At 43.3% G+C, this 21,850-nt stretch overlaps 1 protein-coding gene across 2 annotated transcripts in view; it reads left to right on the forward strand.

Annotated features, from left to right (window-relative positions):
• The window catches only part of HSDL1 (hydroxysteroid dehydrogenase like 1), a 112,185-nt gene that overhangs the window by 83,442 nt on the left and 6,893 nt on the right, over positions 1–21,850 (forward strand). For both annotated transcript variants that reach the window (XM_069216227.1, XM_069216228.1), the window contains exon 4: positions 16,162–16,389. In XM_069216227.1, the coding sequence (XP_069072328.1) occupies positions 16,162–16,389 (228 nt within the window). The remainder of the gene's footprint in view (positions 1–16,161; positions 16,390–21,850) is intronic.

Below are 21,850 nucleotides of genomic sequence, written 5' to 3' on the forward strand. Positions count from 1 at the left end.
CAAGTCAAAAGCTGTTTTTCAAAAGGAGTACAGCGCTCTGCAAAGTCAGATAGTTTACTAATCCAAAGTCCCAGGGGCACCCTTGTTCTCCCCTGTTTCTGCCACATACTCAAGTTTACATCAGTGTTTCCCTCTTGCACTACGCACAAATCTAAAGTCTGTTGAATTATTTAATTTGCCATATCAAAAGCACGTAGCTGCTTCTCACTCCATTCAACCTCATGTTTCTTCCTAGTTACTTTGTGCCAAAGTGTTAAGATTTTCCTCAATTGAGGGATATACTGTTTCCAAACATCAAACAATCTCATTGAACTCAGTGTCTCTTGCTCAGTGCAAATAGTAAGAAACTCTTAAATCTTTTGTTTTACCTGTGACAACATCTGTCTATTTTCTAGATTCCACTGAATTCCCAGAAACTGCACATTTTGCGACAGTACCTCTGCCTTGTCTGAATTAATTTTACACATCGTACTTTGCAAAAGTGGTTGAATATAACATCGTCAACTTCTTGCTCAGTGTAATCTTTTAAAGAATGCACTTCAACTCCTGCCTAAAACTGTGGGCTGCTCTGCACACTGAGATCTACGCTCTGCACCTGAGACTCACACTGGCCCCCACCTTTTTTAACCTCCTCATTACTGGAATGTGAAAAGCCAGATTCTCCTCCAACAACTTTATAAATTTCAGTTTTATCTTGCAATAATTTGTTCTGGCTGATTTGCTCACGTAAATTCTTATTTTCATGTTCTAACTGCCTACATCTCTCATGCATTTTTCTGTAAGCAGACAAAAGTAACCAGACCCTTCTGTCAAGAACAAAAGGGACATAATTTCTTTCAAAAAGCACATTTTCTACATATGAAAACACTTTTGTTTTATCCAAGCACTCATCCCAAAACTTAGAAAGTCCTGATAAACAAGAAAACATGTTTCTCACAGCACCATAAGGCAGTTTAACTTCACATGCATTTTCAAACATGGTCTGCCGTGCTTCCTTTAAATCTCTAAACAAAAAAACAAAAAAACAATTACACTTTTAAATCGGGCACTTCCAATTCCACTCCCAGACTGCTGACTCGACAAAATGTTTTGCTTTCACTAATGACCGAGCTGAAAACAATCTCTGGAATGCACTTCTTAGTTTAAAGAAGACATTCATTATTACTTCACCACGAGGTTCCAGAGAGAGGAGATAAGTAGGTTAGAGGCACACGACTAAATGTAGTCACAGCAATGAAAGAAAAATATATCAAAGTGATTCTCAATTGCAATGTACACAGCAAATTATATGTGATTATATTATAGCATAACTTCAAAGCAAAGAATAAAAGTCCAAATTCATCACCGTAGTAGGGCCCACAAAATGCTTCATCTTTCTCATGCCAGCAAGAAGAACGACTCCTGTTCAACTGCGAGAAAGAGATTTTCCACCCCCACGGGACAGGTCAGGCAGCTGGCGCCCGCTCCTGACTGAACTCTCGGAATTCCACGCTACTGAACAAAGTCATTTTTTATATATCTTTGAATAATTATGAGAGAACTTTCTAGAAAGCCCTCCCCCTTGGAGGAGAATTCAAAAAAAAAAATGCTTGCTACTGTAGGTCAGAGTTGGAAGAAACAAGCGTCAAAAGTTGGCCAGGCTTTCAAGGCTGTCTCTCCCAAGGCTGACTAAAGAAAAACACAAAATATACGCTCCCTTATCATGCTATGGGTCGGTGAGAACAAAATACGAAAAAAGACAGCTTGGTTTACCATGTGGAAAAACACTGCTCATCTGCAATGTCTCAACTGCAATGTCTAACGCCACGATAAAGCCAATAGGGAGCTAAACTGAATACAGAATGTAATGTCTAATGCCACGTTAAAGCCAATTAGCAGCTAAACTGAATACAAAATGTAATGTACTACTGGTGAACATTGAACAACTAATATGCAGAGTAGTGAAACACAAAGTCAGTGGTCAAACATAATTATTTTCATAACAATCTCCTGTGCCTATTCTGCATCTGCCTGACTTTCAGTAGCAGCACCTCTCCCCTCCTATTTCCCCCACTTTCCTCAGTGCCTTGAGACCCTCACGGGTGAGTAGTGCGCTTTACAAATTTCTGATTGATTGATTGGCAGAGAGGTAGGTTGCAGCTTTTCTAGTATGTTGGACACCTCTCACTCCGTAGGTAGCATGGTCTCTGTCTTCACCTAAAGGGCCATTTACTTACTCAGATTGGGTCAACTTTTAGATATCATAAGGTACACTCTGCACTTTGAGGCTGACTTTTTGAGATTGGGTATTGTTGCTAATTACCACTACTATAACCCCAGTCATTGGTAGATTAGGTTACATGGTCCTGACAAAGCACCCAGATCCACAGGGACTTTACATTACTTTACAACTCTAGTCTAAGGGCCAGGAACAATAAAATGCATTCAACCTGAAAACAAAAGCTCCATGTTAAGGCAGTTGCTCTAAAAATGGGTTTTCCAATAGCTTTGTCCCAGAGACCAACTACCACAATGCCCTGCTCCCTTTCTCCTACTTTCCACTTCCTCATGGGCAGCTTCATCACCCCTTCCACATGGATGGATCGTTCCCTCCGGACGCTCAGCTAGTTGCTACTTGGTAGTCCTGTATCTATGCAGGGGTTGATAACATACCCCCCTCTCCGCAGTGCAGGCCTCGCAGCCTGGCTTCCATACTGATGCTACTTACTTGCTGCTACTTGTTTAGCAGGGTCATTAAGTCAGTGGTGGCTGCTGATTCTTTTTTCTTGCAGGCACTTCAGCTAGCTTGCTCTCACTGATGCCAGCTTTGGTCCCTGTCACAAAAGGGAAGTGCCATCTTGTCTACACACCTCCAAGGAGAGGGTTCTTTCTATTGAAAACCTCCACCCTCCCTGCACCTCTTTATCACCCTCATGGATCCAAGGGAGCACTGGCGCTTCCGCCGCAATATAGAGTTGTGTGAGGCCAGGGTAGTGTTCTCAGACTAGGAATGTATCACCATTGTGCCCTCTTCTCCAGCTCCTCTTATGAATGATTTAAAATATCCATTCCTTTGGGGAAAGCAGAGTCTTTTGTTAGTATAAAGGGGATGATCTGTTGCAGTTGCTGCCTATTTATTGAAAATCAGTTGTAAGATGTCCGCTGGAGTAGTTCTTTTCCGCAATGGGGCTAACTGTGATCTCTTGGGCTTTTGTTTATTTGGCTGCTAAGCGTAATGTTAATGGGCCCTACCTACCTGGGTGTCGCTAAAATTCTAGCTGGTGGAGGACTGAGATGTGTTTCCCCTCCCCTCTGTGTCGGCCTGCTAAATAAACTGAACCTATTCCCCCTGTATTTAAATACGAGAGCGGCGAGTAAAGTAGAATGGAATTTTACATGTAAGACACCTGTAGTAGGAATAAGTACGGCCCAGCAAGAATTGTGGTCACGATCTCAACAGTAAGATGGCGGTTTCTGCAAGTAGAGCGGACATAGGATGCACTTGTTAAAACTTTACCGCTAAGTAGAAAAGTTCTAGAGTAAGACACTGCCGGCGCAAAAAACCCAGTGTTCATGTAGACAGCATCCAAGTAGGCCTACAGCCAACAGACATGCAATTTGTTGCTGAAAACACACAGCTTTTCCCTAAAGAGAGGGGCCCTACAATGGTGCAGCACTTTAGTGCTCATTGAAGTGAGGAGCAAGCAATAAGCACCCAGCCTGAAGGTCTGTTAAAGTTTGATTCCAGGGGCACCTAAATAACCTGTAACCAGCAACCCTCTGACTGAAATTACTACTTTAATTGAGGCCACAAAGGTGTCTTTATTCTGAGAAATCATAAATTAGACTCCGAGAGAAGTTGTAAGGTAGGAAATTGTCTAGCAACCAGATCTCCCATAATACAAGGAAGCATACATAAAGGGAAAGACTGTTTCCCCACCAACTAATAAAGAGATCATTTGGAAGCAGTTTCAACCCACTGCAAGAAACACCTGGGACGACGATGACCAGTGAGATATGAGATAGCCACACCCTCTCAATAGCATGGATATGAGCATCAAAAAAGCAAGGCAGGAAATCTTTCTTAAAATCGGTGTACCTAGAGATAATACATGTTACCTTGAGACCACTCATTCTATAGACAGATGTAACTTAATCATATACCCACAATGGGGTGAATACTAAAAAAAAAAAAGGCAGGGTGGGACAAAAGCAGTATCTATGGACGGAAAGCAATGGCTGGAGGAGTTAGGCTTAATTGACACCTGGCATGAAGGCACTGTGCTTGGGGAATGACTACACGTCTCAGCAAAACGCCACCCATACAACAGGATAGACTTCCTTCTTGTGAACAAATTGCTTAGGAGACAAGAGAACAAAGCCCACAAACCCTGCTGGACCATGAACCAGTCACTGGGTAATTCACCTGTCGTTTTTTGGGGTGGTGGCAGGGTTGGCAGGGCGATTGCAGAGAGAAGAAGAGCAGAGAACTGGAAACTAAATGGCACCTTATTAAAAGACACAGTAGTAACAAACCCAGTTAGGAGTCAAATTAAAGAATACATTACATTTGTTGGCACAGGAGAGGCACTGTACTGGACACATTCGAGTTTGTGTATGCAACCCTCATTAAAGACACTGTCTGTCTGAAGTAATCAGAGAATCCCTATTTGCCAAATGCACATGCCAGTTGTGAGAATTGGAGGACCAGCGCCTTCCAGAAAGGTATAGGATAAATTAACAGAGCACATTTACATCATAGAAAGTGATAGCGCTAACTACACTATGGTGACGGTAATCAGGAACTTTCATGTGGAAGGGAACAAAGTGAGCAAGTTGTTGGCTAATAAATTGGCCGCCACTGGACTCCAGTGAATAGCAGGATTTTGCCTCAACATTCTTAAGTCAGAGGGGCTGGTGTTGACCAGGTGTGTGTGGTTATTAAATGGGCTACAGGTACATATCCCCTTCTGCTGGTCAACTACTGGCATTAAACACTTGGGCATTCGACTAATCCCAAATTTACAAGTGTGTGCTTTAGAGAACCACTCAGCCTAGATGAGGACAGTAAAGGTAGATAGATTTAAACTTCTAGTGCACTCGTATGCTGTCCAAGGTGGGATGAACAGGCACCCTGAAAATGGTTATCGTGCCCAAAAAATCTATACATGTTCTAGGCCCTCCTGCAGTATCTAAAAGAAGGCAGCATCAAAAGCCTGCAAGATATTTGCAACACCCTTAAGTTGGAGATCGTTTACTAAACTACTAAACAACCTAACCAAGGGCTATTGGAAGTATCTAACCTTCTACACTGTTAGCAAGCATACCATATATGTTAAATGAAATAATTTAACACTAGGAAATTACAGATAACCTCTGGTGTTTTATGTTTCAAAATATAGAAAACTGCACATTGGGCAAAATCCTCTGGGCTTAGAAATCACAGAAGGGAAGGAACTTGTACCTTTCCTTCATTACAAAAGCTACTTTATAATTAGAGTGAATGTAAGGAGAAGTCTGACGAACTACCCATTCTCAAATATGCCACTCTTTGGAAACACGTATTTTCACTCCAAGGATAGATAGGGAACCTTTCCAGGTCTGATTAGAAGCTGAATGCCCTATGATACAAGGCCTAATTGAAACAAGAGTGATTAAATTGTTCAAAAACATTGAAAAAAAAGATTTCATTATCCCTGAAATGGGAGGATTCCTTTACAACAAATGTCACTCTGTGCTACAAAAGAGGGTAAGACTAGGGACGTTGATGAAATTTAACCCTTTTTTATATAATCCTGAACTTTCTGTTATCTATGAAACAATTAGTACTAAGTCAGGTAGCAAATACTAATTTTAGACACAATGGGAGAGGGAACTAGGCATTCCTCCAAACCTGAAGAAATGGAAAGAGATTTACCAGAGTGTGAACAACTGTGCTAGACACGCCCAGGAAAGGGACACACTATAAGTTTCCCTACAGTTGGCAACACGGACACATCAGATTTTATTCTATAAACCAGGAGAAATCTGACCTTGCTGGAGGGCTGCAATGGGATGGGCACAATCTCTCATATCCTCTTGGGTTGTCGAAGATTGTCTACTTTTAGGTCTGCTGTACCAGAAAGAATTCAGGAAGCAACAGCTAAGATATTGGACCGATGCTCGGAGACAATACTTTTGGAACACCATTTACAAAAGTGGTTCCCCGGTATTTTATAATGTGGAAGACTGTCTCTGACCTCCTGTTTGCTGTCACTTTTTCGTAAGTGGTAGAAATCTTGGAATTTATTCTTTTGATTTTGATTAAGCTCGTCGCCAAGCTGCTTTGGTTCAGAAAGGGAATGTGTATAGTCTTTGCCTGAAGGAAGGCACAGCCTTATAAAGGAGACACTAGCACCTTTACAGGAAAATCAGTATTCTCAAGGCTTTGTGAGCAGAGAGAATATGGATCCTCATCACCTACCTGTTAGAAGTCACTGAATCAGGTGGCAGCTAGGATGACATCTCTGTGGCTGTAAATCATTGAGGACATGATGACCCAGCGTCACACATCACACCAGAAACTAGCTCTCACCTATTAAGCACCACTGAAACAACGTTACACATGTGGTGAAAGAAAATGTGGCATGACGACTCAGTTGATCTGGATGAGGCATAAGTCACTGATGGGAGTATGGGGCACAGTGTACTTTGTAGTTAGAGGTGGGCTGAGTTGAGTCTGTGGTGCCTTGAGTCTTTGGGTATCAGAGGAGCATAACAAAGCAAGACTTAATGACAAAGTATGGAGTATTGAGTGATACCAGGAAAAAGAATCTGAAATTTATGTTTAGCATGCAGCAGGGTAACTGCCACCACAGTAAAGTGGATCCAAGAAGAGGCTATATTGTCTGCTTGGAATCTAGCTTGTCAAGCCCAAGGGAACCTAGCAGTTGGGCCATTTGGAACCTGGTTAATAAATTAGAAGTTGATAGGCAGTGGCCTGTGTGAGGGACATTAGTATGGAGTGATGTATAGGAGATGCCTGAAGATGACTTCATCTAACAGAAAACCAACAAGGACGATAGTCATCATTGACCTAGATGTGCAAAATTGGAACCCTTGGATTGCTGACACCTGTTAGGAGTCTTGGCGGTGCTCACTGGAGAGGGTAAGCACACTTGGTTAAGACATACTTTATGATCCACCTGATGCCCTAGAAAGACCAACTGAAAACGTCTTGGGCTTGGAAGGATTTGTGGGGGAAGAAGTAGCACTATTTGTGATATATATATATATATATATATATATATATATATATATATATATATATATATATATATATATATATATATATCCATATCCATCCATCGATCCATCCCCTACTGGCGGTTGCTGGTACGTAGTTATATTTAGGACCTTGTTTCCATAGAAAAAGTGTTTTTTAACTTGCCTATATCTTTGGCACCATTTGACAAATCTGCACGAAATTTTCCCCGAAAAAAAGTGGCCAGATGATTCTTGTTGCGTATGGGAAGTTTCGGAGTGTTCCGAGATAAAGGGGGCTCAAAAAAGTTGCATTTCCCATGTTAACTCCCATAGGACCTGTCAACACGTCTACAACCCGAACCACTGGACGGAATTACACCAAATTTGGCAAAAAAACTATCTGCCGATACGCAGATTGTGTTTTTAGTTATTAGGTGTAAATCCGTTCAGTAGTTTGAGATATTTAAGGGCAAATACATTTGTATATCGCTGGCCGCAAATATTTTGAGAAATTCACACATTTTTACAAATACCCGTGCAAAAAGAAGAAGCATTACAATTGTCTGACACCAACCTGACTAGAAAGATGCGACCACCATTTTATTTAGTGGGACACAGTCCCCGGGAGTGAAAATTTAAATTGAAAGTGGCATAAGAGGTCAGGGTGAAGGTACCCTGACCCCAAGGGTGTGATATAGATGTCTTTTAGGGGCAAATTATAGGTTTAACATAATTTTGTATCACGGCGCATGATATTTGCAAACATTCATGAATTTCCGTGAATTATTTGCAAACTATTTGCAATTATGGATTTTTTTTAAAGAGAAACCACAGACTCATTCATACACTAATTCATTGACTCATACATGCCCTCAGAGGCTCAGCCTCACAGGAACTCATGCACCCACTCAGACCCACTCAAATACTCTCACACCCACTTTCAGACCCACTCAGACACTCACACACCTACTGACACATACACTGACAAAGACAGGCCCTGTGGCCAATCTACACTGCTCATGGCCAAAAGCCAAAATTGGCACAGGGTTGGGTGGCTATAAGGGCTTGGCTGCAAGGCCAGGCTTTGTGACCAACCACCGCCGCGCACTGCCGTTGGAATTACTTGACATTAAAAAAAACATAGAAATTCACTGAAAAAAACAAAGTTTACAGGGACGTTATAGTTAGGTTCTGAATTTACCCGTACAAAACCATAGAAATTCAGCAATTATAGTTCTTTCAAGTAACTGTAACTCGCACCCAAATGTAACTATAACTCGCCACTTGTGGAGGTGTGGCTTTCCATTTGTCACGATGGCTGCATTGGGTAAAAAGTCTGATATCAAACAGACATCAAATTACATTTCAGCAGCAACCATAAAACAGAAACAGTTGTTAGTGTAACCAAAGCCATATGATAACCTAACCTAATTGTGAAACAAATTCAGGGTTCCTGGGGCGAGGGTTGATACATATCTGGCTTTGGGACTAGAGCTGCTCTCACCATCCCCACATTTAGGTGGTCATTTACAGTGAGTCTCCTCTTGTAACTCACAACTGTCAGTGGCCAGATTCAAACTGCATTTATATTCCACAGAAACCACAGAGTATATCCTCATGGACGTGTGCCTGGTCAGCACCACCCTCAAACGCAAGAAAGATTAAAAGTAAACAATGGACAGCAGTCCCAAGTCCTCACACATCACCAAGCACTGACCATCGTTTTCGTGGCGCAACTGGCTGCAAACGTGGTAGAATGTAATTTCATCAGAAAAATCAGGCACCCTACTGCAGCTCTGGGGGCTGATCCTTCCATCAAGCAGTTCAGTAAATCCTCTGCCCTTTATACCCAAACAAAGCTCAGGCCTCCACACCCAGCTGTTCCAGCCATGTAGCTCCTTATCCAAAGCCCAAATAGCTGGCAGACACTGGAGAACCCACACTTGGACTTCAATCTACTGCATCCAGTGCCCCTGTGCAGGGCCTGTATCAATCTAGACTGAACGTCATCTGCTGAGCACCCGTCGCCACATAATAGCACAACTGTAGGCAATAGTATCTAGCACAAGCAATTAAAAACTTAAAAATAGAAGCCTTCAACTTTCATCGCTCTGAATTTTACAGCCTGAAAGAGGACAGTGAATTCCCAGGTCATCAACATCCTGTTAGAACTCGATAAGAAGAGCCTCTGTCGCTCCTCGAATACAGATACTCAATGATTCCTACATGTCCGGGAAAGCGCAGCCTTACCTATACCAAGCTCCAGCTGCTCACACCCGCATGAAAATCTTATATATGTGTCTCCTCGCCATACCAGTCATGGATTTCAACCCCTTGTGGGCGAGGAAAGATCACAAATCTTGGTCTCACGTGTTGTGCTGTTGCCCCAAGCTCCCCTTGACCAACTTCTCTTGTTAGTTTCCCCTAGTTGAGCTTCCATGTATTCTTGTAAAGCCACCTCAGACCTTGTTGTCTGCCAAGATGTTTTAATTACCTTAGCACTTTGTGATGTACCATACTATTTTTTAAAAATGTTATTCTTAATTGGAAGCACCAGTATTTTAATTATGAAGAAATATAAACTGTGCAAATCATGATTTTAAACTCCTTCCTTTGAATTCAGTAATACTTGTGTATGTTGTACCATGTAATGATTTTAAGTAATTTAACATTGTTGGACCTGGCCCTTTTTACAGGGTCATCCCCAAACTTTTTGCCTCCTTCTTCCTATTTTTCCTGACCTGTTGTTGTTGGCTTTTGAACTCTGAGCACTTTACCACTGCTAACCAGTGCTAAAGTGCATATGCTCTTTGTGTAAATTGTACTGTTGATTGGTTTATCCATGATTGGCATATTTGATTTACTTATAAGTCCCTAGTAGAGTGCACTATATGTGCCCAGGGCCTGTAGATTAAATGCTACTAGAGGGCCTGCAGCACTGGTTGTGCCACCCACTTTAGTAGCCCCTTTACCTTGTCTCAGGCCTGCCATTGCAAGGCCTGTGTGTGCAGTTTCACTGTCACTTCGACTTGGCATTTAAAAGTACTTGCCAAGCCTAAAACTCCCCTTTTTCTACACATAAGTCACCCCTAATGTGTGCCCTGGGTAACCCCTAGAGCAGGGTGCTCTGTGGGTAAAAGGCAGGACATGTACCTGTGTAGTTTACATGTTCTGGTAGTGTAAAACTCCTAAATTCGTTTTTACACTACTGTGAGGTCTGCTCCCTTCATAGGCTAACATTGGGGCTGCCCTCATACATTGTTGAAGTGGTAGCTGCTGATCTGGAAGGAGTAGGAAGGTCATTTTTAGTATGGCTAGAATGGTAATACAAAATCCTGCTGACTGGTGAAGTTGGATTTAATATTACTATTTTAGAAATGCCACTTTTAGAAAGTGAGCATTTCTCTGCACTTAAATCTTTCTGTGCCTTACAATCCACGTCTGGCTGGGTTTAGTTTGACAGCTCCTTGTGCATTCACTCAGACACACCCCAAACACAGGGTACTCAGCCTCACTTGCATACATCTGCATTTTGAATGGGTCTTCCTGGGCTGGGAGGGTGGAGGGCCTGCCCTCAAACAAAGGACTGCCACACCCCCTACTGGGACCCTGGCAGACAGGATTGAACTGAAAGGGGACCTGGTGCACTTCTAAAGCCACTCTTTGAAGTCTCCCCCACTTCAAAGGCACATTTGGGTATAAAACAGGGCCTCTGCCCTACCACCTCCGACACTTCCTGGAGAAGAAACCTGAACCAGAACCTGCACCCTGACAAGAAGAACTGCCTGGCTGCCTAAAGGACTCACCTGTCTGCTTTCTACAAATGACTGCTGCCTTGCTGTTGCCCTGCTGTCTTGCTGCTCCCTTGCTTTGCTGTAGAAGTGCTCTCCAAGGGCTTGGATAGAGCTTGCCTCCTGTTCCCTGAAGTCTCAGGACCAAAAAGACTTCTCTCTTGCAACTGGACTCCCTGTGCGGCGAAATATTAGGCGCACAGCTTGTTCCGCGGTGAAAAATTGACTGTACGCCGGACCGGAAAGACGCTGCTCGACTTCGCGAGGAAAAGATCGACGCAGAGCCTGCAGTGCAACCGGAACTTCGACGCACGTCCCGCCTGGACAACGCCGCCCGACTCCCAGAGGGGAAATCGACGCAGCGCCTGCCGTGAGGGAGAAAATTCCACGCACAGTCCACCGGAACGACGCGCAGACGGTCAACAAGCCCAGGATTCCACACACAGACCCCGGGGCGTCTGAAAACCCCGCGACCCACAGAGGAGACCTGTCCGCGCGCCGGAAATCCACGCAACATCTTCCCCGTGTGAAAGTGCGTGCTGTGTGTGAAGGGGCAAAACCAACGCACACACCATTTTCCACACATCTCTTCTGCGGCCCTTTGCGGAGATTTTTCACTCCAAACCAAGTACTTTGTGCTTGAAAGAGACTTTGCTTGCTTTTTAAAGACTTAAGACACTGTATATCACTTTCCAGTGATATCTTTACAATCTCTTATTGCATCTTGTATTGTTTTGACCTGCAAATATCCAGATAAATATTATATATTTTTCTAAACACTGTGAGGTGTATTTTTGTGGTGCTATATTGTGTTATTGTGTGATTTATTGCACAAATACTTAACACATTGCCTTCTAAGTTAAGCCTGACTGCTCAGTGCCAAGCTACCAGAGGGTGGGCACAGGATAATTTGGATTGTGTGTGACTCACCCTGACTAGAGTGAAGGTCCTTGCTTGGACGGGGGTAACCTGACTGCCAACCAAAGATCCCATTTCTAACAAACATGAATAAACTAATTCATTAATTTACAACTTTAGCATAATCCCTGTTATAACAGTGCCAAGCAGTGCAACAAGGGGAGCGAAACAATACTCAAGACCATGATTGTGAATATATAAAGCACACAGTAAATAGCCAAAAGTATACTTTCCAAGCATACGCAAGGAGGCAACACATCTGGATAGACCTTCAGGAGATGGTGGAATATGCAAGAAACATCTGAAAAAAGGTTAAAGCGATAACATATTGAAGAAGTTGAGGAACTCCAAACTTAAAGAAAACTGAAATATATAGGTACATGCAGTCGTAATTATTAGAGTGCGAGTGACATGCAAAGCTTGATATTCATACATTAGGGAGTTGTCTAGCACAGTGGTTCCCAACCTGTTGACTTCTGTGGACCCCCCCTTTATCAATACTGGAACCCGGGAACCCCGCACTGAATTATTATTGGAATCTGGGGGCCCCTCCACTGAGTCATTATTGAAAGCTGGAGACCTAATCTGTTAATATTACTGAATTTTCTAAGTAGTCACGGACCCCCTGAGAAGGCTTTGCGGACCCTTATGGGTCCCTTGACCACAGATTGGGAACCACTTGTGTTCTGATAGAGGGCCTCTAAGGTACATACCTTCTGCAATGTTGAGACTGAAGAGCACTAAAAGACGGTGGCTTGTACTCTTTAAGGGAAATCTAAGTGAAGGAACCCATGATGCAGAAACTTCCATTGGTGACTTGATTTACTTGTGCTACAGTGGAGATACTGGGATCTAGAATCACCTCAAGATTCTTTTGTTGTGTTACAGGATTTAGTTCAGGACCTAGTTCATATGTCCAGATGGTGTTTGGGTGATAGTTGTTCCATTTCCCGAATGAGAGTATCTCTGTTTTTGACATGCTCCTCCTCCCTGTTTATCAGACTACTTAATTATTGATGATACACTGATTTGAAAGGACTTTCAAAGTGTGGCAAAAAGCCCCCACCATAGTCTGATGCCATACATAATTTCTGTTAACAATTCCTCCGATTTTTCCTGGTGTGAACAAATTATGACATGTAAAAGTCATTGGTTCAAAAAACAAGGTATAAATTAGAATAGAAAACAGAGAAACCTGTAAGAATATATATTTTGTCCACCGGAGAGGAAATCTGCCCCAATGACGTAATTTCCCCTTTTTCAACATTGGTGAGAAGTTCAAACCATTCACCCTAGATAGTACCCAAACACTCAGATGTTTCTTTGGGACACCAAGGCACTTATCTTTTATAGCTGTTGGTATCTCACAAAGAGATGCATTTACTAGTTTCAGATCACCCTACCTGTTAATCCAATACCCCAAAACCTGGAAAAATGACTTATTGTCGTCTGGTATTTGTCTCCTCTGCCTTCAAATATAGGACCATACCATCTTTTGGCAAACCTATTTTAGAGCGTCTGGTTAAACCCAGATTGATCTTTCTGTTGTGATTTTAACAGATCCGCATAGCCAGGGTTCAATAAAAAAAATACATTTAGAAAGGAAGTCAGTGGCCATTTCTGCTTAGTTCAGCACTTAATCACCATCTCCAGTGCTACTCTTCATTTAATAAAAGGAGGTACCTCTGCATAAAGCAATCTACTGTTCAGTCCCAAATCACCATCCATTAAAGAAAGGCCTACAAAAAATTCCAGTTCACCAGATCAAAGGCCTTTCCTTCATCTAACATTATGGTGGCCGGGGGAATATTCCAGAGAGGTTGAATGGTCTTATTTCCTCCGTCATGTGAGTGGTATTAGATGCCAAACTCCTTCCGTTAATAAACCCTGTTTGGTCTTTATCAACTCGCACTTGGGACAGTTAATCCAGAAACTCAGCAAAATACTTATGCATCATTAACACAGAGCACCAAGAGCTAAAATGCTTAGTACAGTTTTAAAAGCTGGGGCACTACCCATTTTCAATAATCTTATTATCTACCTTACATAAATAAGAGATAATCTCCTTATACTAGATTTTCCCTAAACCATCAGACCTTTGGGCTTTGTAAGTGCTGGGGGAGGAGTGAGGGTATTAACCTCCTCTGTGATCTCGGCAAAAAGGGTCTCATCAGCAAATCTAACTTCATCCAGCAAAAGCTGTCCCGCAACATTTTCAGTGGCAATCTCTTCTTATAAAGTGAGGAATTCCAGTTAATTCTGGATCTTCTGACTGGATTCAAATTTTTGAGTAGCTGAGATACTATTCTCCCCTGAGCCATTGGTCCACAAAGCCAATAGGTGAATAACATAAATGCTTACTTCCACAGCTATTTCTAAACATTTGTCTGTTGACCATGTCTTCAGTGAAAAAAATGCTTCTAATTCTTCCAATTGCTCTGTAATTCTTTAAATCAAATTTACCAGCTCAGAGATAGGTTATTCATATTTTCATAATCGAAGTCCTTCTAAATTGCATGCAGCATGCGCTAAGCAAAGCATAAACAGTCATAATGCAGATTCAGATTTCAAAACCTGCGTTTTTCATTCAAGTCAACATTGCTTTATGAACCAACCTTGCTGAACTGTGTGATGTAATCCTGTATGAGACATGCTTGCACAAATACCTATCTGTGCTTCCGATGTCCTCGGCTGCAGTCAGAATTCATAAATCTTGTTTAGTGTTTAAACAAGCCTGCATGACCAAAAATGTTCTTTGATTTCTATGACCCAGAAGGATGCTTTGGCAATATTCAGATCTGGTCCTAGAGAGTAACGATCTGTATTTTGAATCCCTCTTTCAATCTGGAATGATAACACAGTTAATTTATAAACTCTGACCTATTATAATCTATCTGTGGGCTTTTACCAGGCCCACCACACGCCCATCACTATCATTCGTTCATGGGTTTACCTTTCAAAAATCCTTTGTTATCATTGGTAAATGCTTTGTTTGTCCCTCCTTGGGGAAGTTTTGTTACTGCCTTAGCCATCGACCCTGTTACATTGGATAATTAATTGCACCTTTGCCGATATGTATGACTGCAAGCAAATTTATTTTTCCTTTTGTGTCTCTCCTTCACTCTCATGCTCATGGTGGCCATGGCGCTTTGAATCGGCTCGCTTATGTCAACTGTTTTACTTTTCATTTTTAATTTATGTGGCAAGAAAAGTCCAGTTACGAATTTACAACCCTAATAGCTCTAACTTGAGCAAACACGAGACCCACTGCATTGCAAATGCTTGTTCGTTTCTATTTCACCTTTACTTTTGGGAAAGTGTTGAAGGTGGCATTATTTAGCCAACACAAGTAGAATTAAGTCTGAGAAATGCAGGAAAATCTGACATTTGCACATATGCTGCTTATATGCGATGGGGTTGAATATTATACATTGATGTCCACTTCTCCCTTACGCTATTCACTTTACAAGATTAGCTTCGGCGTTTGAAAGTTTGTTGTGAGTATAAAGCCTGAGAAGCACATAATGAACCTAACAGAATATGAAAGTCTCAAATCGTCACCTAAACATGGCAGAGTTCCTTGCAGATTTAGTGCTATTGTGCCTTGCTTCTTTCTGGTGGGAGTTCATTTTGGGTCGTATCTTTTCAGTCCTTCACTCCTATGTTCTATTAATCAGGGTTACTAACGAAGTTGTTACACAACTTTACTGAAAGGGCTTGTGACGCTGTTTTCCAAAATCTCCACTAAGGCTACCAGTAGATTTTACATTAGCCCCAAAATGGCTGCCATGGGCCTCATTCTGTGGCTCCCAGTAGCTACGGACGAGGTGTTACCAAATCCAGAGCATCTGAAACTCTAGGCGGAGGGTAGATGGCCTTACTGAGAATACAAGTAGGGTCTCATAAGGATCCCCCTAGAAATGATGACTTGCTATGAGAATCTGTAATTTTGGTGCTGATTCCTCTGTGCTTTCTCATTATGGGCAGTCTTTCATCTGGAGTCCCTTCATGGGTCCAGGAGGTGGTGCCTATGGGTGAAACCCCTACAGATTTCCAGTGTATTGTGTAATCCTAATTCTGCCATTGTGGGCCAATACGGGTAGAACTGGGGTCATTGTAGACCTTGTAGTCAGGCCTTCAGTGTTTTAATTTAATCTCCTAATTTTTTCCTAACTGTTAAGCCCACCAAAGCACCTTAAAATAGTCCTAGTTTTTTCTTTCTCAACAGGCATATTTAGATCATTTCAGCCGAGCCCTGCACCATGAATATGCTTCAAAAGGAATCTTTGTTCAGAGTTTAACTCCAATGTATGTTGCCACCAACATGGTGGAATACAGTGGTATACTATCCAGCTTGCCCTGGCTGGCCCCCTCAGCATCAGTGTATGCCCGCCATGCTGTATCTACGCTTGGGATATCTACAAGGACTACAGGGTATTGGTCCCATTCCATCCAGGTAACTCTAGTCTTTCCTTCATTTTACCTTCCAAAAGCATGCATGTAATTCCCAAAACCCTGAAGTTATTGCTGATATGTGTACTTCTACTGTAATTTATAGTTGTTCCTTGGAGTTGGTTGTACCTGAGAAAAATAGTAGATAGATGCCACCTTGCTGCAGCTGTATGTGAATCACTAATGACAAATATTTATAGCAAGTCACAAAGCAAATGTTGTTGGCTTTATGTAGGTCTTAAAGGCAGGATTCCCTGAATGTTATTGCTAAGCCTCTGGTGGCCCATTCATCATAGCCCCTAACTTTTTCTCATTATCATTGATTGACTAAGATATCAAGCGCTGAAAATACGGGTTCAGAGAGACCCAAGAAGAGTGAGTAAATTTGTTGAATTTAAGCAAACTCCACCTTTTTGGACTTCATTAAAATTTGTATTTTCAGGCAGAGAATCTGTTTTGAGCTTTTTTTGCTTTCTAATAATTGAGATATTGTTGCGGCTGTGTGTCTTAAGTTTTGTATGACCATTTTTGTCATTTAAGTAATAGTGTTGTAACAGAGACTGGAATTTAGACCGGCGTAGTTTCATTTTGGTGCTTCTCAGCTTTACATTTCATGGATGCAAATATTTTTCACTGTGTTGTGGACAGCCCACATCTAAGTTAGAAGTGCCTTTAGAGCATTTTTCTCCCTTGAAGTTTCTTCCTGGTTGACGCTATTTGCCAGGTTTACCTCAAAAAGCCTTGCTACTTGACACTCAAGCCCAAAGGAACACCTATGGTGCTATGCAAAAAAACAAATATATATGCCATGTAGAGTAACAAAAAATGTTTGTCCCTTCCAGTAGAAGCAAAATTGTACTGGAAAACACTTGCAGTGCTAAGGACCCAATTTCTTTGGCTCCATCTGGCGTTAAAGTATAAGATATTCGCAAGAAGAGTCAGTACTTGTATCTAATCAATCAATCAATCTATCGACTTGTAGAGTGTGACTTGTTTCATGAGGGTATCTAGGCCCGGGCAGGGTCCAGTGTCTCAGTCAAAGAGCCAGGTTTTCAGCTTCATGGGGAACACCTATAGAGTAGAGGAGGTCCTGAGGTACACAAAGAGCTCAGTCAAGGATTTGGCTGCAGTGTGGAAGGACCTTCCTCCTGCTCTGCCACTTTGTATGTGGGGATATGGGCCAGCGCAAGGGAGACAGAGCAGAGGTGTCTAGAGGTTTTTTTAGAATATCAGACGATGGTTGATATAGGTGTGTCCGGAGTCATGCAGGGTCTTGAACGCATGGGTGGGAAACTTGAACTGGCATCAGTTCTGAACCAGAAGCCAGTGGAGGTTCTTGAGGTGGGGTGATGTGGGTGCAGCGAGGGAGATCCAGGATGTGTCCTGCTGCAGTGTTCTGGATGGTCTGTAGTCTTTGAACTAGGTGGGCTTCAATTCCCATATAGAGGGTGTTTCCATAGTCCAGTCAACTGATGATGAGGGCTTGGGTGATTGTGTGTCTCACGTTTTGGAGAAGCCACTTGAAAATCTTACGTAACATGCACAGTATAAAGAAGCAGGAAGATTACACTGTTGACTTGAGACCTCATGGTGATTTAGCCATTCAGGATGATCCCAAACTTTCTGCCATGCTCAGCTGGGGTTGGAGTTGGCTGCAGTTCTGTGGGCCACCAGGAGGCATCCAAGGGGGACTTGTCGCTGCCGAAGATCAAGACCTTTGTCTTGTCTGGGTTTACTTTAGGCATTTATTCCTCATCCTATTTGCAACACTGGTCATGCATTGGTGGAAGTTTGTTCTGGCGACAGTGGAGTTTTCCGAGAGGGAGAGAATGAGTTGCATGTCGTTGACGTAAGGATATAATGTTTGAGTCCGTGGGATCTAACTATGTTGGCAAGGGGGGACATGTAGATGTCGAAGAGGGTGGAGCTAAATGATGAGACTTGATGGACTCTGCAGATGATTGGCTTGGGTTCTAAAGTGAAGAGTGGAAGATGGACTGGTTGTGTTCTGTCAGTGAGGAAGGAGGCAATCCATCTGAGGTTGGCTCCTTCGTTCCCTATCTTGTGAAGTCTGGCAGTGAGCGTGTGGTGGGAGACGGTGTCGAAGACTACTGAGAGTTCGAGAAGTTTAAGGGCGGCCATCTCTCCTTTGTTGAGGAGGGCCCGGATGTCATTGGTGTCTGCAATCAGGGCTGTCTCAGTGCTGTGGTTGCTGCAGAATGTGAATTAGGAGTCATCCAGGAGGTGATTTTGGTCCAGGTAGATGGTGAGTTGTTGGGTTTTTTGATGATCTTGGCTGGGAAAGGGAGCGCGGAGATGGGCCTGTTAGGGGTCCACTGAAGGTTTCATCAGCAGGGGTTTGATTTCTGCGTGCTTCCAGTCTTCTGAGAAGGTGGCAGAATTCAGTGAAGTTTTGAGTAGGGTGGAAAGTTAGAGGCCAATCCTGGATGCTCATAGGTTGAAGATGTGGTGGGGACATGGGTTGGTTGGGACATCTGAGTGGGTGGATTTTGTGATGGCGATGGTGTCCTGAGTAGTGAGGTGGTTAGCCTTGGGATGGTTGTGTATATGGAGGTATGGCTTTTGAAGAAGACTTCAGGCTTAAATTGGGGGTTGACGTTTCAGTAGATTTTGGTGGTTTTGTCATTTAAGAAATCTGTGAGGCTGTTGCATAGGTCCTGAGAGGGAGAGATGTTGCTTGTGCCGTTTTGGGGTTGTGAATTCATTGACTATGCAGAAGAGCCTCCATTTGTCGTTGGAGTTAGCTCTTACACACAATGCCAGGGCTTTTTTTTTGTCTTGCTTAGTTGCCAGTGGTGTAGGTTGAGTGCGAATTTGTATTCAGTTCTGTTGGCTGGGTCTTTGTTGGTGCACCACTTTCTCTTGAGGTACCTGCAGCAGCTCTTGGCTGTCCTGAGGTCCTTGGTGTATTAGCTGGCTTGCTTGGTGGATCTTCTGTGTTCTTGATGGGGGTTACAATGTCAGTGCAGTCAGTGTTCCAAGTGTTGAAGCTTCTGATGCCTTGGTTCACATTGTTGGGGTGTTGGAGTGGGGTTGAGGGTGAGGGTGTTGGTGTGGGTTAATTTGGTCTCTGAGGCCTTGTTCCAGCTGCGAACTGTGGCATTGGGCTGCGTCGAGTGGGGAGGGTATGGTGGTCGTGATGATAAAGTGGACCATTGAGTGGTTGGTCCATGTGAGTTCGGTAGTGTTGCTATATTTGATGTAGTTACTGGAGGTGAATTGTTAGTCAAGCGTGTGCCCTAGGATGTGCGTAAGGTCATACACGTGTTGTGTGAGGCTGATGCTGTTCAGGCTGTCGAAAGTTGTAGTCGAGGTGGAAGTTAAGGTCGCCCAGGAACATGTAGTCCTTCAAGACGATGGCGAAGGGGGTGGTGAAATTGGTGATGAGGTTGCAGAAGGTGGTTCGAGGTCTCCGTAGACTGTATCCAAGGGTTCCCCTAATGGTAGATTTCTCACCGGCTGTGAATAGTGAAATTGAAGTGTTCCATTTCTGGGATGGTATCATCCATGGCAGTGGTGCATTTGATGGAGTCTCTGTGAATGATGGCGATTCCTCCACCTAGCTTGTTGATGTGTCGAGGTGGGTGATTCTGTATTCTGCTGAATAGCAGTGACAATTTGGGGACTGATGCAGGGTTGATCCAGGTCTCGGTTAGAAGGACGGTGTCGGACGCAGGTGTGTTGATAAGGTCCCAGACCTTGGTGGCATGGTGGCTGAGTGAGCGAGTGTTGAGGATGGTGCATGCAAGCTGGTGGTAGGTAGCTGGAGTTGCGCGTTGAGTGGGCTGGCTGTTGCTGAGAGGGAAAGGGGCCTGCATGTTGTGGCAGGTGAAGTGGCAGAGAGTGCAGGTGAAAGGTTCTACCATGGAATGTTGTGCGGCGCAATGGCAATGTTTATGGTGGCGTTGAGGGCGCAGAGGACGGTAGAAGTGTAGCTGTGAATGGTGGTTGGACCAGCGTTCCGGATGCTGGGCACGTTCCAGACACGGATGGGCAGAGATGAGCTTGCCATTGGCATGCCTTCAGCGCACCTACTGTGTGTCGCCGCCATTAAGTAGTTCCTGAGTGGGGCACTATGAAGTGGTGGGCAGGGTTGGCGAAAAGACAGGAAGGTGAGGGGAAGGTGTGAGGAGGCGCGAGACAGCGGGAAAAAGGCAAAAAGGGGCAGCAGTTTTGGCGAACTAAAATGGCCAAAAGGGGCAGAAAAAAGCAAAAAAGAATGAAGGAATAAGGTGAGAATGAAGAAATAGTGAAAAGACTGGAGTGGAAATTAAGAAAAACAGGTGGGAAACAGGCAGGGGCAGCAGCAAAAAGGGCTGAGAAAGAGGGCAGCAAAAAGGGTGGGAAAGAGCAGGAAGTGGCTTAAGAAGAGAGTGGCGCAGAGCAGGAAGAGGAAGAAGAATGCAGGAGACGAAAGAGGGCCTCAAAAAATGTGGATACTGGAACTGGCCAAGGGCCAACAAAGGTAGGTAGAGAGCTGGGCTAGGGTTTTGCATTTATATATCACAAACCATCCAAAAGATAGCAGAGCGCTGTAGTGACCAAGGCAAAGGTGCATTCAGCTTGTGATAGATCAATCAAACAATCAATCAACATTTTTTATAGAGCGCGCTACTCACCCGTGAGGGTCTCAAGGCGCTGGGGGGGGGATCAAAAGGGGGGCAAACAGTAGTTGATTTGTAAGAAAGCTCTCTGGTTCTGCATCATGATGTAGCCTTCTTTAATCAGATGTGTCTTCTGCTCTTTCCTAAACTGGAACACGGTTGACGCAGTCCTGATGGAAATGTCGATGTTGTTTCTGGGTGCATGGGTGAATAGTAAGATGTTACCTTTTTTTTTTTTTTTTTTGCATTTCTTTGTTTCTAGTTGTCTAGTCTGATGCTGTTCTTGGTGTGGTGTCATCAGAGATGATGAGCTTGTCAGAAAACTAGGCAGGAGTGTTGCTTGTGAGGACTTTGTAGATGACACAGCTGGCTTTGAATATGGATAGGGCTGACAAAGGGAGCCTATGATGTACGATTAGGATAGGGGTTTGGCATTTTATCCAAGATCAGATTTGACTGAATGTAGGATGATCCCTTTTTCTGGTACCGTTGCATCTTCTGCAAACCACAGTCAATTAAATTGCTGTAATTTTATGTGTAGGCCTTGTTTTCAGATTCTACAGACTGAAACATGCAGACTCTGTGCCATCAGTGGCCATGTTTGAACTTCACAATATGGTTTACGAATAGGAATGCAGTTTGCAGCACATCTGCTCTACTAATAGGTTGTAAGCAAATTAAACATTTGCAGAGGCCCACAAAAGTACCTCTTGTGAGATATTGGGTTGTTGGTTGACTGGGGTGTGAGCCCTGGTCAAGCAGTAGACACAATGTCTAGCAGGGTGAACCACAAAAAGTCACTAAATTAATATGTGCTTAACTCTGGGTATCTTGGCACAA

The sequence above is a fragment of the Pleurodeles waltl genome, chromosome 12 (genome assembly GCF_031143425.1).
Source record: "Pleurodeles waltl isolate 20211129_DDA chromosome 12, aPleWal1.hap1.20221129, whole genome shotgun sequence".
Classification (NCBI taxonomy): domain Eukaryota; kingdom Metazoa; phylum Chordata; class Amphibia; order Caudata; family Salamandridae; genus Pleurodeles; species Pleurodeles waltl.